Genomic DNA, 18318 nt, shown 5'->3' on the forward strand with positions numbered 1-18318 from the left:
CGAGAGATTTTCCGTCTTCATGGGGTTCCTTCTCATATTGTTTCGGACAGGGGTGTTCAATTCACGTCTCGTTTTTGGAGAGCCTTTTGCAAATCCCTCAATATTGCTTTGGATTTTTCCTCTTCTTACCATCCTCAATCCAATGGGCAGACGGAGAGGGTTAATCAGGAGTTAGAGGTTTTTCTTCGTACCTTAGTCTCCGCTCATCATGACGATTGGTCCTCTCTACTTCCATGGGCGGAATTTTCCCATAACAATCATGTGAATACCAGTTCGCAGAGAACACCCTTTTTCTCAGTTTATGGAAGACATCCTCAACTTCCACTTCCCATGACCTGTTCTCTGGATATCCCAGCTTTGGCTTCAGCTCAAGAGTCATTCAATTCCATCTGGAGCGACGTCCATGATTCCCTCCGGGCAGCTGCCGACAAATTCAAAGGCTTTGCTGACCGCCGCAGGCGTAAACCGCCTTCTCTTCAACCAGGGGACAAAGTCTGGCTCTCCACCAGAAACATCAAGCTCCGAGTTCCTTCTCTGAAGTTTGCTCCAAGATTCATTGGTCCATACACCATAATGGCTAAGCTGAATCCAGTTTGTTTCAAGCTTCAGATTCCCAAAAACCTCAAAATCTCTAACTCCTTCCATGTTTCCCTTCTGAAGCCTTTAGTCCTTAATAGGTTCTCTCGTCCTCTCCCCACCACGGCACCAGTCTCTGAGGAGAATCAGGAATATGAGGTCAGTCAAGTACTGGATTCCCGACTCTGTAGAGGCGCTCTTCAGTACCTTGTTCATTGGAAAGGCTTTGGTCCTGAGGAGAGGTCTTGGGTTCCTGCATCAGAGGTCTTTGCACCTCGTCTATTGAAGAATTTTCATCTGAAGTTTCCCTCTAAACCCGGACCCAGGCAGGGAAGGGGGAGGCCTCGTAAGAGGGAGGGTACTGTCATGAACATGCATCATGTCTGTCTGCCTACCTGATCTCCATGTGTTCATTAGAGGCAGATCCTGTTCTGGTTTCCCTTCTTATCACTTCCTCTTCCTGTATGGCTCCACCCTAGTCCATCCCAGGAAGCCTATATTAACCTTTGCTCTACAGGTCTGCAGTGCTGTTCAACAGTGTTCCAATGCTCAGTTCCTGTCTGCAGTGTATTGCTAGTTCCTGGTTGCAGAGTGCTACGATCATCTTCCGTGTACCGTTTTGGCTTGTCCCCGACTTCCCTGTCTGCCTGTGCCCCTGACTATTTGCATGTTCCACGGTTATCCTTGTCTGCCTGTTGCCCTGACCTCGGCCTGTCCATCACCACTGTTTGTTCTGCTGGCTGCTTCCTCCTTCTCCCAGCGGAGTGTGACCTGAGGAATCCCGGGAACGCGACCTGGACCCAGTTGCGGCCAAGACCATCCCTACCACCAAGGGCTCTGGTGAATACAAAACTGGGTCTTAGACTCCGCGCCCTGGGTGATCTTGGGTTACGCTTCCTCCCTGCCAGCAGTAGTCGGCTATAGGGTTCACTTCCCTGCGGTGCATCCCTGACCCCTACAGGGTGCACTTGTCACCTGGCCACAGGTGACCTGACAAGCTATGAGGAAATATTGGAGAAACTGAATTTATATCCTCTTGAAAAGAGGAGATTAAGAGGGGAGATGATCAACATGTACAAATACTGTATATAAGGAGTTTATCATAGGCGTGCGCACAGGGTGTGCCAGGTGTGCATGGGCACACCCTAATCACCCTGTGCTAGACAGATTCCCCCTGTTTGGCTGCAGAGACAGGGACTAGGGAATCCCTGTCCTCAGTCTCAAAGTGAGACATCAAGGGTCTTTTCAGACCCCTGATTTTTCACCAAAGCTCCTGGCTTTTGGCTCCTAAAAAATATTTGTATGAACAATAATAAAAAATTATAGTAAAAAAAATATATTGTAAGAAATACTAAAATTGTAAAAAAGTAATAATAAAAAAATATAAAAAATTAAACTACTGCGTCCACTGCTCTACCAACACTGTCAAGTGCCCTATATATATATATATATATATATATATATATATATATATATATATATATATATATATATATATATATATATATATATATATATATATATATATATATGTATATATACAGTATATATATATATATATATATATATATATATATATATATAGATATATACACACGTGCATGTATATTTGAGCTTTGGGGTGCACACCCTAATGCAATAGGCTGCGCACACCTATGGAGTTTATATAGTGAACTTGGTGTTGAGTTATTCAAGGGGGAACTCTTTACGTCTGGAGGAAAGGAGATTTCAACTCCAAATATGGAAAGGTTTCTTCACAGCAAGAGCTGTGAAAATGTGGAATAGACTGTCCGTAAAGCGGGGGTTCACCCAAAAAAAAAAAATTTTTAACATTAAATCTAGCAGAGCCAGCATAGTAAGGACATTTACTTTCGGCAGGTCATTTTTTTTTCTCCGTACATACCTTTATATTCTGTTTTTGTCCAGGGCTTCCGGGTTCCGATGACTGCGGGACTGGGCGCTCCTATCCTTCGGGTTGGATGATTGATGGCTTGTGAAACAGGTGACCTGTCGCACAACGCACTTCACCAGATGTCGGTAAATAGCCGAGCTGCGAGTCGGCACTATACGGCGCCTGCGCAGTCAGCTCTACACGGCGGGCGCAGGCGCCGTATAGTGCCGACTCGCAGCTCGGCTATTTCCGGAAATCTGGTGACGCGCGTTGTGCGACAGGTCACCTGTTTCACAAGCCGTCAATCATCGAACCGAAGGATAGGAACGCCCAGTCCCACAGTCATCGGAACCCTGAGGCAGGGATAGGAACGCCCAGTCATCAGAACGCGGAAGCCCTGGACCAAATTAGAATATAAAGGTATGTACGGAGAAGAAAAAAAAAGACCTTACTATGCTTAGTCTAATGTTAAAAATTATTTTTTAGGGTGAACCTCCACTTTAAGAGCTGGTTCTGTTGATCCAGGGAATATCCAATTGCCTTTGGAGGGGGGTCAGGAAGGAATTTTTTCCCCTGCTAAAGAAAATTGGATCTGGTGCTGCTGTTTTATTTTTTGCTTTCCTCTGGATCAACTGTGGTTAAAGGATTGCGTATATAGGATTGTATGTTTTTTTTTTTACCTTTTATTGGTTGAACTAGATGGACTTGTGTCTTTTTTTCAACCAGACTAACTATGTAACTATGTAAGTAATGTGTAAGTGTATAAATACCAGATAATATTTGCCTATCACTGAAATCTCAGTACTAGCCCTTACAATGCCTTTTTCTCGTATAAATCCTTTTATCTCCAGAAGGGTGGTGCCGTCACCCAAGCACACCATCTACTTCCTGGACCAAGATGATGACTCAGAGATGACAAATTTTGTAAATGGCTACAGATTTACAGTGTTGGAGCCTGAATAATGGGTGAGTGCAGTTTTACTGGGGGGGGGGGGGGGGGGGGTGAGGAAAGGCTTCCTCTTGCCTGCAGCAAACTGATGACATCATCCTAGACAAAATCACTTGAATGGAGCTCTAAAACTGCTTAATAATGAAAAAAGATGGAGCATTTTTTTAAACTTGATACTAATGCCATATATTGTCAGGAACGTATTATTGCAGACTTTTACCAAAACGTCCTCGGCCAGGTATAAGGCTGTTGTTCTCATGCATCTTATCTCATGCGCTGTCCAAAGTGCTGATCCACCCTAAAAAATTGAACATTATAGCTAACCTGTCTCCAGCCTTAGTAAATTACTGCTGCGTTGTCATTTTTTGGCATATGTGTACACTTACCTGTATTCTTGCTGACTTCCGGGTCTTCTTCCTTGCGGGGAGTGGGCGCGTCGCTCCTTTTCCCCGACGACTCTCGGCGTAATGTGATCTGGGCGCAAGGTCTCCTGGGAGTGACGTTTCACAACTCACAGGAGACCATCCGATTAGCTAGGTGTGTATTCTCGCGCTAGCACGAGTGTCACGTGATGCGGAAGCGGGTCACATGACTCGCAAAGTGCGTCATGTGACGAGGGCGGATACTAATTCGCCATTTTAACTAAGGGAAATCTGATGGCAACAGTGCAGTGTTGACGGCGACGCTCGCCGTCAACACTGCACATGCGCGGGATAGAGTGGTGAATGCTGGGACGTCAGCAATCACCGTATCCCGGAAAGGACGAGCTGCTGGGCTTCACAGTGCCCACAGTAAAGATGGAAACGTCCATCTTTAGATTTTAAAACATCTAGTTTTCTGGACAAGTGCAATGCTGCGGGCAGAAAAACTGGGAGACACAGGTGCTTATTTCAAGCAGGTAAGAGCTGCAGAAGCATTGCAAAAAAACCTGCGGAACCCCCGCTTTAATGTTATTTGTGTCTTTTGGTTGAGCTTGATGTGTCTTTTTCAGCCAGACTTTAACCCCCCTGGCGGTATTCCCGAGTCTGACTCGGGGTGAGATTTTCATACCAAAAGCGGTAACCCGGAGTCAGACTCGGGCTTGCCTCGCTGCAGCAGCAGACAAAGTTACTTACCTTGTCCCTGGATCCTGCGATGCATCCCCGCTGTGTGAATCGAGCGGGACCTCGCTCGATTCACACAGTGTCCTCCTGTGCCGCCGATCTCCGTTCCCTGCGACGTTATGACGCACGGGAGCGGAGAACGGCGCCAAATTCAAAAACGTAAACAAACACATTACATACAGTATACTGTAATCTTATAGATTACAGTACTGTATGTAAAAATACACACCCCCCTTGTCCATAGTGGTCTGCCCAGTGCCCTACATGTTCTTTTATATAATAAAAACCTTTCTTTCTCCCTGCAAACTGTAGATTGTCCATAGCAATCAAAAGTGTCCCTTTATGTCAAAAATGGTTTTAGATCAGCTAGAAAACAGTGATAATAAATTATAATCACTTGCAGAATTGTGCGATAGCGATTTGTGGGGAAATTCGTCATAAAAAAATAAAAGTAATGACAGCAACAATTCTGCAACTGAGCAAATTTCAGTGATTTTGAGTTGATTACATTATTGAATAATTTTTATTAGAATTATATTATTATTTGTTATAATTATTTATAATTATTTATTATATTATAATTTATAATGTTGTTTTAAAAAAAATGTCATACCCGGGATGCCTACTAGACTCTTGTTTGGTCAGATTTAAGTGAGTTATTCCTAAGAATTACAGGCCTACAGTATAAAACACCAAATTTCCTTGCAAATAATGGTACCACTTTGAGCATCTTTTTTCTGAAAGAATCATACCGCCAGGGAGGTTAACATGTCCAAAAAAAAGAGGACATTGGGGTTGATTTAATAAAGGCAAATAGCCTGTGCACGTTGCAACTGCAGTTGCATACTGCAAAGGCATTTGCTCTAAAATCAAGTAAATGAGTGGGAGCTTCACTTTGAGAAGAATATCCAATCACATGCAAGGAATTTTTTAAAAAAAAAAAGCATTTTTGCTTGTGCCTGATTGGATGATGGAAGTCATCAGAGCTTCCCATCTTTCACTAAGTTCTGCAACTGTACTTGCAAAGTGCACAGTCTGTTTGCCTTTAGTAAATCAACCCCCCATGTATGTAAAGCTTGTACTCCCAGTAAATCCTCACTGTTCCCTTCAAATCTCTGGATTGCAAGCTGCCATAAAACAAGAAGATTAACATTATACATCTGTTGGAGCTACTCTGTCGCTTAAAAATAACAACTTGTAAAGAAAACAATACTTACAGTAAGCAGCACATAGATGACTCAATTTTTTTTCACAAAATTGCTTGATTCCCCAAAAAACTGGGCCAAATGTCGGGCTGGTTTTATTGAACTGGCCGATGCCGCCCAATATTTGGCCCGTGTGTACTAGGCTTTAGGGCAGTGGTTCTCAACCTGGGGGTCGGGACCCCCTTGGGGGTCAAATGATGATTTGACAGAGGTCACCAAATCCTGGGCTGTTCCTGGCTCTCCCAGCATTTTTGCGGCCGCCCAGCAGGGCTGTCCCTGGAGCCCGCAGCCGCCCACTCGGCCTCTTCGCATCCACCCATTCAGTTCACGGCTTGGTTGGGGGGCGGAGACTAGAGGTCAGCTAACTGGTGAGGAATGTGAAGTGGGAGGGGCTGGAGGAGACCCTATCTCCTGATTTTCACATAGGTGTCACTGCTACGAGACACCATAAAGTCGGAGACACAGTGAAGCCGGAGACACAGTGAGTAACACTACCTGTGATTAGAGTTGCCATTAAAAGGCCCCACTACAGTTCTCAGATCAGCAGATGACCTTGATCAAGAGCACCTAAGTTGGCTGATCAGAACTCCCCCCAAGCATTTCCACTGATCCCAACTCCCAGCCAGCACTGCCACTCATCCCATCCCCCCCCCCCACCAAGGAGTAAGAGAAGGAATAAAAATGGAGAATACATGGAAGGGAGAGGAAAAAGGGGGAGAAAGGGAGAGTGGTACATCCTAAAATGTACCATAATGGGGTTAAATACTGTATGAGTTTAAAGGACTCAGGGAGCGCAAATTACTTGTCTTGCCCTGGGTGCCGACAACCAACGCTACGAAAATAATTTTACTGTTAGGGGTCCCCACAACTTGGGAAATTTTATCAAGGGGTCACGGCACTAGAAGGTTGAGAACCACTGCTTTAGGGTGATGCCTATGTCCAGGGCCGTTTGAAGGAATTTGGGGGCCCCAAGCAAATGGACATGGAGGCCCCCCTCCCTACCGTACTGCATGGCAGGAGATTCAGTTTCCTGTTCCCAGCCGGACTGAAAGGAAGTAAGCACTCAGTGTGCACTTCCTGTCAGTCTGGCTAGGAACAGGAAACTGAATCTCCTGTACCACGCGGTACCCGGCCAGACTGACAGGAGGAAGGAAGAGGAGCTCGGCAATGCTACAGGGAAGGAGAAGAAGTGACGAGATAGGCAGCAGTGCTGCAGCCGCCTGAGGCTCTCTATAGTGCACTCAGGTGACTGCAGCATTTATAGGAAGCATGCCAAGGGCCCTGCTTGGGGCCCCAGGCCAGCTCGGAGCCCCAAGCAATTGCTTGGTTTGCTTGCCTTGTCGCGACGGGCCTGCCTATGTCTTCAAAAGGGACTAAGGTACAGTAATTAAACCCAGATTGATATACAACTGAGAAGTGGAGTCTTTAAAAAATTATGTAACTTCTTATGCCAGCTGCTTATGATTTCTGACCAGGCAGTTTGGCAACAATGCACAATGTGCCTCCCACTCCAGAAATGTGTTTGGGCAGTAAATGTGGATGTTAATGTGCGAAAACAAAATAAACTGAAATAAACTAAAGTTATCTGTATAACCAGAAGGGTGTTAGGCCTCCAACTTATGTGCTGAATTTCAGAAACTGGAGAAAACAGAGGTACAGTTGATTCCAGAATGAAGTAAAAAGCTTAGTGTGTATATAAAATCATTTAAACATGGCTGCCTGTACATATATAATCACAGTACAACCTATATAATCTATGTTTTTTTAAAACATTGACACATTGGGTTTGATTTACTAAAACTAGAGAGTGCAAAATTTGGTGCACCTCTGCATAGAAACCAATCAGCTTCCAGTTTTCATTGTCATTGTCAAAGGTTTATTGAACAAGCTGAAGTTAGAAGCCGATTGGCCACCGTGCACAGCTGCACCAGATATTGCAATCTCCTGTTTTAGTAAATCAACCCCTTTAGAATATTATCAAGACCAAAGAGACGCAACTTTTGTAAAAAGCACGCAGAAGGCCTTATCCAAGTCGGCATGTCCATATAAGAAAACTCTGGGTTTCAGTATTCTTGAAAGCTTCTCAAAAGGGGATTTTGAGGTATGGACTGTTAAATTTTACTTAAAAGGTAAACAATAATGAATTTAATTTTTTTTCTTAAGATTTAACATATTTTAAAGTGCTTTTGTGCCTGTTTTTTTTTCAATTGCTAAATACAATCTTTTTTGTACAAATAAACATTTATTAGAAAGGTTTCCCTGAGCACAATGGGTTAGCCAAAGAAACAACACAGCAGAGAAGCTTGTTTAGAGTTCCATTGGTAAAATTATAACCATCTATGGAAAATTTGCTTCATTGGGGACGCAGACAGCCCTGAAAACCTGACAACAGGTCTAAATAATCTTTCCTCACTCTTCCCTAAATTAAATTATATTGGCTGGAGTTTTGATTTTGAAAAAGGACCATGGATTCCTGTCAGGAGTATGAGATATCTCAGCAATTTTCTGACCCAGTGCCTTCTGTCAAGAACAAAGGTCTGCTTGGTTGCAGATTTCTCTGTGCCCTATGACCACAATGCCATCCTACTAGATCATTCAGACAATGTGGAACGCTACGCCTTCACTCTCTGCAATTTATGCACAAGTGACCTAGAATTGCCAGTCACTGTATCTAGAAGTTATGTATGATGTCATGGGACAAATATGATTTCTTCATTGACTAAGCTTGAATCAAATTCCTGAATTCCACTTTTTCCTCTCAAAGTAAAATAAAGGAAAGGGCGTAATAGTCTGCTACAATACATGCCTATTCTGAGAACAGCTTTAACAGCCAAAGCTTTTCCTACATGGTATTGTCAAAATGCTGTGCATAAGTGCTGGGTAAGAATTTTTTGTTAGCCATACAGTATATACATTTTTTCAATATATTTTTTTTATATATATTTTTTTCCCTTGTCAGAACTCATCAGTTTAGGGTTGGTCTTCTCTGTATGGTATTATAGATGCAAAGGGCCAGATTCACAAACGAGATACGACGGCGTATCTCTGTTTCTAACTATGCGACTGATTCATAGAATCAGTTACGCATAGCTAGCCCTAAGATCCGACAGGTGTAATTGAATTACACTGTCGGATCTTAAGGATGCAATTCTAGGCCGGCCGCTAGGTGGCGAGGCCATTGCGGCCGGCGTAGAATATGCAAATGAAGACTTACGGCGATCCCCGAATGTCCCGAACGGCCCGTCGATCTAAATCTATGTTGTTTCCGTCGAGTTACGCCACGTAAAACTAGGGCTGAGCCCTAGTTCTCTTAAGCCATGGTAAGTATGGCCGTCGTTCCACGTCGTTTGCGTAAGACATCCGTGAATGGCGCTGGACGCCATTTACGTTAACGTCTAAGCAAATGACGTCGGTGAGACGTCAGTTAGCGCAATGCACGTCGGGTAATTGACCCGACGGAGCATGCGCAGTACGTCCGGCGCAGGAGCGTGCCTAATTTAAATGGGAATCGCCCCATTCGATTGGGCCCGCGTTGCGCCAGACGGATTTAAGTTACACCGCTGCAAATTTCCAGGTAAGTGCTTTGTGGATCGGGCACTTAGGCAGAAAATTTGCGGCGGTGTAACTTAAATCGAAAAAGTTAAGTTGCGCCCGCTGGCTGTGAATCTGGCCCAATGTTTCTGTCTAGCATCAGTCTGTCTAATCCTAGCAATACCAAATTAATCAGCCGTTCTCAACCTTTTCACGTCCAAGCACCCTTACCAAAAATTTTTGGGCAGTCAATGGGAAAAATGCCCTTTACAGTGGTGGTCAGTAGGAAGAATGCAACCCTAAAGGCTTGTATACAGGATCGGATTTTCATTGGACAAAGTGTAGGACTTTTGTCCGAAGGGCGTTGGCCATGAACTTGTCTTGCATACAAACGGTAAATAATTGTCGGCTAACAAACACGAAACTAGGTGGTTTTTCAGCTCTTTAGTGCCACCCTTTGGGCAACTTCTGCTAATGTTGTGTTATGGTGAGCATTGCTCCTGATAATGCGTGTTTTGTCCGACAGACTTGGACACGATCGGATAATCCGACAACACACAATTGTTGACAGACAATTTTAAAGCATGCTATCCCACATTTGTCCACGTAAAAATCAGACAACAATTGTCCGATGGAGCATACAAATGGTCAGATTTTCCGACAACAGCCTGTCACACTATTTGCGTTGGATAATCCAATCGTATGTATGAGGCTTTACATTGGTGGTCAGTAGGAAGAATGCAACCCTTACAGTGGTGGTCGGTAGGAAGAATGCAACCCTTACAGTGGTGGTCGGTAGGAAGAATGCAACCCTTACAGTGGTGGTCGGTAGGAAGAATGCAACCCTTACAGTGGTGTCACCCTTACCAACAGCTAAAAAGATATTTAATGTTATGCTGCTGGCTTTGCCAAGTGGCACTGGACCTGGAACCATGCAGGCCATCAAACTGGGGGTAAATCAGCCACAGCTCGAAGAACCCCTAGCAACTTCTGGAAGAACCATAAGGTTGAAACCCTGGTTGAAAATGGCTGCATAACTTGGTGGTTTGATGGTTAACACACTAGGGTTTTAGTATATACTAAAAAGCTATGGCATTGCTTTTGTATGGATCCAGTTTTATACATTCAAGTTTATTTGCTAATACTCTACAAAAATGTACAATAAAAGTACAACTAAAGAGAAAACTTTTTGTAGTTTGGGAAGGGGGAAAGATTACAACACTTGTCAGGTTGTTATTGCTGTGTGTGCCCCTGTTGGGGAGATTCACCCTCTCTATTTGTCCTGTTTACCATTATCATTAAAGTGGATGTAAACCTGATTCATGAAATTTGAGCTGGGCACATATATCTGCAGTATTTTGTTATCTCTCTTCAATGAGCCAAGCCCTGTAGCTCTCTCCTGAACAGTTCCTCTGTTATCAGCCTGATAACTCCTGACAAATTCTCAGACTTTTTAGACAAAACCAGCCTGAATCTTTTGTCCGGGGAGGTTGCTAAAATAGATTATCAGAGAGCAGGTCCTATTACAAAACACCTCTGAGAGTCTCTGCCTATGATGTGAGGGGATGTGTGCTTTTCCTCCAATCAGCAATTTTAGCTATCTTGGCTGTATGTCCACACATCACATTCTGTGTTAATCAGGCAGAGAAAATCTCCTAACACGATCTCAACTTTCTAAACTGTATATAAATGTGAAGACAGCAGATATACATGTAAAAACTATGTAGGGAGATTGGTTTCATCCCTGTGTATCATCTGAGGCGGTTCACTTCACTGGGTGTATGGAGGGTTTACATCCACTTTAAAGTAGATCTCCTACTAATTCTATAACTCTGTATGTTTCCTTTCTTTCCACATTTTGGGTTGTCCCAAGAATGGTAATAGAGGGTAAATATTCCAATACTCTTGCGACACCCCGGGATTCCCTCACTTTGGAGGGATTTCCACTTACTTGCTCTTTTGGTTGTATCTTTTTGTAGTTTTGAAAAGGGAGAGGTATTAGAACACCTGTCAGGTTTTTTTTTAGCTGTCTGCGCCCCTATTAGGGATATTTACCCTCTCTATTTGTTCTGGTTACCGTTATCAGCGAGAAATAAAGTAAAAGAAAATCCCAAATTTGGGTTGTCCTCAAAACAGTAATAGAGGGAAAATCTTCCAATGGGGATACTGGTTTTGGTGAAAACCAAGGATTCATTCACTTTGGAGGGATTTCCTCTCTCTTCCTGTTTTGGCTATGGAACATGATGTGAAGGGAAGTCTCCTTAATGGGACACAAATGGCAAAAAAAACGTACAGGAGTTATAACCCTCCCTTGCTCTATGCAAAATTGAAACGTTAGGCCTTTAGCTGTACTTTTGGACTCCCTCAGAGGATAGATGGAACAGAGAGTGAGCACTATGTAGGCATTATGAGCTAGTGAAGTGAAAAGAGGAATGTCTGCAGGTAAAGGATGCTTATTATGAAAAAAAAAATCCTTTACAACCCCTTTAATTCTGTATAATGACCATTTGTAGGATGTTTAATGTCATGGTATATGATATAACTTCGACATGAGCAGAATGAAAAACATATTTTTTTTTGTTTTGATTCGTTATTTACATAATATTAATAAATTAATAAATTTGTTCCATTTGTTTAATTTTTTTTTTTCGGAATTGGTTTCATTTATTCATTTTCAAATCGATTAGAAAAGTTTTCAAATCAACTCCGAATCGTTTTTGAATTCGAATAGTTTTCCAATTTCCAAAAATAATAAAAAAGCAGGGCACTCTGATTACTACTGTTTTAAAGTGTATTTAGTTGTACTGTCTACCCTCAAGTTGTAAAGCGCTGCGTAAACTCTTGGCGCTATATAAATCCTGTATAATAATAATAATAGAATATCATTTTTTTTCTATTCTATTCCTTTATTTTCTATTTCATTATCTTTGGAAATTGGAAAACTATTCAAATTCAAAATTTTTTACAAATTTGAAAACTATTTGAATTAGAAAACTTTTTGAATTCAAATTTCGTACAAATTTTTTTTTTGTTATTTCAAATTAGTTTAAATTCGGTACTATTCTAATTAAAAAATTCCGATACATCAGAATTTCCAACAAAAATTAACCACACATGTCTAATGACTATTTATGTACTCTGGAACCCTTTCAAAAGGTTTAATAAACTTAAAAAAAAAATTCTGACCAAAAAAAATGGACTCACAGATACATTAAAATTGTTATACAGCTTTAAATAATACATAGTTTGTCACTGTTTTACAACAGTACAAAATTAAGACTTCTCCAAAGGAATAGTAAAACTGATAATTTGAACTTATATATTTTCATCATTCGAATAAAAGTCCAAATAACTGTGTAAATACACAAAAGACTCTTTTACTTATGGATTAGAACAAATAAAATGTGATGCCCGAACACTTAATGATTTGTTACAATATTTAATTTTAGTTTCAAATATTGCTGTGGTTACCTGATTTTGGTGTCACAAGGAGTTTATATCCTCTAATTTTATCTTTGGTTGCTTTCCATGAAATATGCACACTGTCTTGTGACACAACATGGAATCGTAGTTTTGTAGGCGGCGTCACTGCAAAAAGGACAAAAATAAAAAGTCTATAAACTGGAAAATATGTCCCAGGAGTCCTCCGACATACAATAGACAACCATTGTGAGTGACAGAGCCCAGACTTTATAGGTTACTTGTAATACCTCTCGCATTACAGAAATAAATTCCCGCATGACATACCATTTACAGAGGCTTGTAAACTTACACTGAGACAAGACAAGTCATGTTAGAGGTTAGAAAACTAGCAGGCAACACTGAGAACACAAACTAATGAGGTCTATCAGAGCCATAGTACACGTTTATGGCAAAAACAACACATCCATAAAATATTAGTTACGGTCAAGGACAGGGCTAAAGCAAACCTGTTATGGGAAAGACAGAGGGGCCGCTATTGTAGAACCCCGTTCTAAATATTCTAGTTTCCTGGCTGTCTCTGGTATCACCGATTTTGCAGTCATTGTCCTCGTACATGCGCTTAGTTTTCTCGGCAAGAAAGCTCTGCCAGCAGTTTTCTTGCTGGCTCTTGCCAAGAAAACTGAGCGCGTGTACGAGGCTAATATAACTAGAATATTTAGAAGCGAGTAAACCGAGCGTGTGTATGAGGCTTTCAGGTTTATCGTCTGGAAATCTGGTCAGAATCTCGAAGAGAAAAATAGAGATCCTGCTCTCTATTTTCTCTTTGAGATTTTTGTCGGGCTGTTTTTGAATTTTGTCCGAAGGGCGTTGTCCGTGAACTTGTTCTGCATACAGACGGCAAAACTTTATCAGCCAACATTCACAAAACTACATGGTTTTTCTGCTCTTTACCGCCACCCGTTGGGCAACTTCTGCTATTGTTGTCTGATGTTTCGCATTGGTTCGGAGCATGCGTGTTCGTACTTTGGATTTTAGTCCAACTGATTGGTGTACATACGATAAGATAATCCGACAGAACACATTTGTTGTCGGACAATTTAAGACCATGCACAGCCAACATTTGTTGTCGGAAATTCTGACAACAATTGTCCAATGGAGCATACAGACGGTCGAATTATCCAACAAAACAAGTCCATCGGACAATTGTTGTCGGAATATCTGATCGTGTGTACGGCCTCGTTCTCTTTTTTTCTCGTCGAGATCCACGACAGTTTTCTCGCCAAAAAACATACACACGACCGTTTTCCTCGGCAAAAAAGCTCTGCCACCAAGTTTCTTGATGGATTTTGTCGAGGAAAACGGTCGTGTGTACGAGGCCTACGGGCCTTAAAACTTGCACACCTGGAATGTATTTAGCTGATATACCGTATTTATCGGCGTATAACACGCACAGGCGTATAACACATACCCTAACTTTAAGAGGGAAGTTTCAGGAAAAAACTTTCCATAGCCCCCTGCGTATAACACGCAGGCACAGTTTACCCTCTATTTTCAGGGTAAAAAAGTGAGTCTTATACGCCAATAAATACAGTAACTGAAAGTTTGGCCCCCTCCGGGGTATAGATTTATCTGATCCCTCTAATCTATTTAAATGTTAGGTTGGCCAATTATGGGACATGATGGTTACAGGATGTTCTTTTTTTTTTAGAGCTGAAATGCCAAAAACCCTGATTAGTATCTTATTATGATCTCACAGTCACAGTCAGTCTATTGGTAGATGGACTCTTGTTTTTGTTTCTATGAGACCTTGAGGTCTTTTGGGACCATTTGCAACTCTTATGCTCCTTTCACACTGCCACGACTTGAAAGTTGCGCTATTTTGACACGATTTTAGCGCAATTTCAGGGAATGCCTGTGTAAACATGAGGTCTATGGACCTCAACTCGCATCAAAATCAGACCAAAGTAGTACAGGAACTACTTTGAAGTTGGTACAACTGCACTGGTCCAAATCATTTGGTGGAGGGAGGATGTGTGTGGGGTAGTTTTTCAGGGGTTGGGCTTGGCCCCTTAGTTCCAGTGAAGGGAACTGTTAAGGCCGTGTACACACGGTCGTTCCAAACCGATGAGAATGGTCCGACGGGCCATTTCCATTGGTTCACTGCTGAAGTGGCCTGATGGTCTGATGTGCATACACACCATTGTTCCAAAAACCGATCGGGTCAGAACGCAGTGACGTCAAACACACGACGTGCTGAATAAAACAAAGTTCAATGCTTCCAAGCATGCGTCGACTTGATTCTGAGCATGCGCAGGTTTTGAACCGATGCTTTCTGTACTAACCATCGGTTTGGACCGATCAGGCAGCGGGCCATCGGTTCAATTTTAAAGCATGTTTTAAAATTTTGGACTGAAGGACAACAGACCAATGGGCTATACACACGGTCGGTTTGGACCGATGAAACTGAACCTCGGTCCATTCTCATCGGTTTTGTCCGACCGTGTGTACGCGGCCTAAGGCGTCAGCATACCAAGACATTCTGGACAATCTCATGCTCCCAACTTTGTGGGAACAGTTTGGGGATGGCCCCTTCCTGTTCCAACATGACCGTGCACCAGTGCATAAAGCAAGATCCCTTAGCTGCATAGGCAGGATTTTTGGTAAAGGTGAACCATGCTTCCAAAGTGCTTATGTGGTTACTTTAAAGTTCCTTCAGGTACTAGGAATGAAGAAAAATACCTGGTACTTCCATGTATGGAGGAGCATGTGGCTCACTTACTGGTGCCTGGTGATTGGCTGCTCAGACACCCACTACTGTCATGCTCCGAGATCCGCCCCAAAAATTCGTTATTTGACATTATTGCTCTTTGTTAGTTGAAAAAGGGGCAACACAATCAATTTTAGCTTATTTTTTTTTGTTTAATTAAAAAGTGATTTAAAGGACAATTCTACTTTTGAAGTCGAGCCAGTCGGGGATGTTTTTGGAAGAAAGGCTGTGTGGTGTTGGACAAGGCTGCTTAACAAACAATGCTGGAATGGGAAGTATTTTAATTAACATGGCAGGCTACATTTATTGGGGTGAGGGAATTACAGGGCACGTTCACTCAATGTGAACTTGTCCTTGAACTCTCTTGCCTGAAAATGCTTATTTAAGTTTATTGGCCCTTTAATGCATTACAATCTTTTCTTAGCTTTAATAATCATTATTAATGTCTATGATGATATTATCTTACTTAGCTGCTAGTTAATACCTTTCCCCATATAAATTCAATTTGCCAGTTATTATTATCTTATCATATAAAACATAGAAGAATTTAATTTTTCGAGTTTGAATGTGGAAATTTTAAATCCAACAAGATACAACAGGAATGATAAGCAACACTAAGACAACAACAGAATAGTAAACTTGGCTTTAACATTTAGTTACTAGTATATTTTAGTACATGTGTAAGGTGGTAGGAATTGCTGGGGGAAATGATCCATTATTAATAGCTGCAAGGCTGACTATGGCTTGCGTTAATGAATCTGCATAGTTTTCATTTCTACTTGCAAGATGAAACAAACTGTACAGCCAATGCATGTGGAATTCACAATCTACAAAGAGTTACATTTGAAGAAAAGACTGCCTGCACCTTAAAATTGTTTAGGGTTTGCACACCTAAGATTGATTGAAGGTTTGGGTGGGTTCTGGCAGGATCGATCCGCTGATGAAATACTAAAGTTCTCTAGCAACTACAGTATATACCCAAAAAATGATGGACACCTGACCTTCAACCCTTAATGAACTTGTAGGATATCCCATTTCAACACCATGGACAGTAATATGGAGTTATGCCCTGTACACACGATCGGTTTTCCCAGCGGTAAAAAGTCCGCCGGGAAAACCAAGGGGAAAACCGAGAACATGCTCGGTAGCTCTTTCCCCCTACACACGCCCGGGTTTCCTGGCAGGAAAACTGTCATGAGAGCTTTGGTCGGGAAACCCGGCTGTGTGTATGCTCCACTGCAGGCTTTCCCCATAAAAAAACTGCCGGCTTAAAAACCGCTGGGAATCCCGGCAGAAAAAAAAATATGTTCTCATTTTTCCCGCCGGGATTCCCAGCGGTTTTCCTGTTGGGAAGACTGCCATGGTGCATACACACAGCCAGTTTTCCCGGCCAAAAGCTATCATTGCAGTTTTCCCAATGGGAAAACTGGTTGTGTGTACGAGGCATCAAGCTACACCACAGGATGGCATTTTGGTGGAACTTGCCACAGCTACCTGGAGCACCTTGTAGTAACTGCACCAAAGCAAAGTGGTTATTTTACACATTTTTTAAACCCAAATAAAGGGTGCTTTAAATTTAAGGTAGATACTGTGGTCAGATCACCATACTTGTGTTCCTAGCTAAGCCCACCAGCTGTTATAAAGGATTCTAATGCCTAGCACACACGACCAGTTTTCCCGTCGGGAAAACTGCCATGACAGCTTTTGGCTTGGAAAACTGGCTGTGTGTATGCTCCAAGGCAGTTTTTCCGACAGGAAAACCACCGGGAATCCCGAAGGGAAAAATTAGAACATGTTTTCTTTTTTCCTGCCGGCAGTCTTTTTCCCGGCAGTTTTCCAATGGGAAACACTGTGGTGGAGCATACACGCGGCCGGGTTTCCCGGCCAAAGCTCTCATGGCAGTTTTCTCGGCTTTCCCCTCGGGTTTCCTGTCGGTAAGAAGTCTGCCGGGAAACCCGTACGTGTGTACGGGGCATTACTCTACCTTTTACTTTCTTTATATTTTGGAATTAATACTCCATTCTGCGGAGGAAGAACTGAAAATAGCAGTGTGTAAAACTAACTGTTGGAATTTTCCATAGATTTAGTAAACTACTGGGTAACCTAGCCCATCTAACTCCAGTTAGTGCTGTTTTTGAGTAGACTGACTCGTTATTACAATGCAAGAAGCAAGATGGTAAGTATAAACCAATTCTCGAATACAGGTTCAATGTTCTTTTATGTCCATGGTTATATTTATATATATATATATGTCTTTATATTTTCAACATACTTTTATTCCCATGTACATTAATAAAAAAAATGAAGAAAAAAGAAAAACACAACAAAACAGAACTCATGGTATAACAATACAGGAAATATCACCATCACCAACAAAGAAAAAACCCATTGACCATCACAATTGACCACATCCACCCTTCTGAACAAAGACATGTTTTGAAGACACAATGGATACTACACCTGTATGTACAGTATACATTCTACTACAGAATATGTGCCAGCAGTTTAACATAACTAACATAGTAGAAAAATTATGCAAAAATTTGGCTTGTATATAAATGTTCCTGGGTAGGAACATGTGTGTGAAACAGTCATAGTCCAGTCATCAATCTTAACATTTGTAAAATGAAGATATCAGTTTTAAATTATGGAAATATATAGGCAGACACACATATTAATTTGCATTATTAATAATAATGATGTGATTTAATTGTATTTAAATTAGCTTGTTGTTTAAATATCTATATAGGTTTTTAGTTATGTAAAAAACTGCATGAATGGCACATAAAACACACAGCTAACATAAATATCTACACATAAACAAAACTTGGAATACTGTAGAGTCACCAACCTGTACTTAAAGCCTTTATATC

At 41.8% G+C, this 18318-nt stretch overlaps 1 protein-coding gene across 1 annotated transcript in view; it reads right to left on the bottom strand.

The window, feature by feature from the left end:
• The window catches only part of COL14A1 (collagen type XIV alpha 1 chain), a 292376-nt gene that overhangs the window by 195127 nt on the left and 78931 nt on the right, over positions 1 to 18318 (bottom strand). Inside the window, 1 exon segment of the mRNA XM_040354914.1 lies at positions 12727 to 12843. Coding sequence (XP_040210848.1) covers positions 12727 to 12843 — 117 coding nt within the window.

Source organism: Rana temporaria, chromosome 5, assembly GCF_905171775.1.
Source record: "Rana temporaria chromosome 5, aRanTem1.1, whole genome shotgun sequence".
In the NCBI taxonomy this organism is placed as follows: Eukaryota; Metazoa; Chordata; class Amphibia; order Anura; family Ranidae; genus Rana; species Rana temporaria.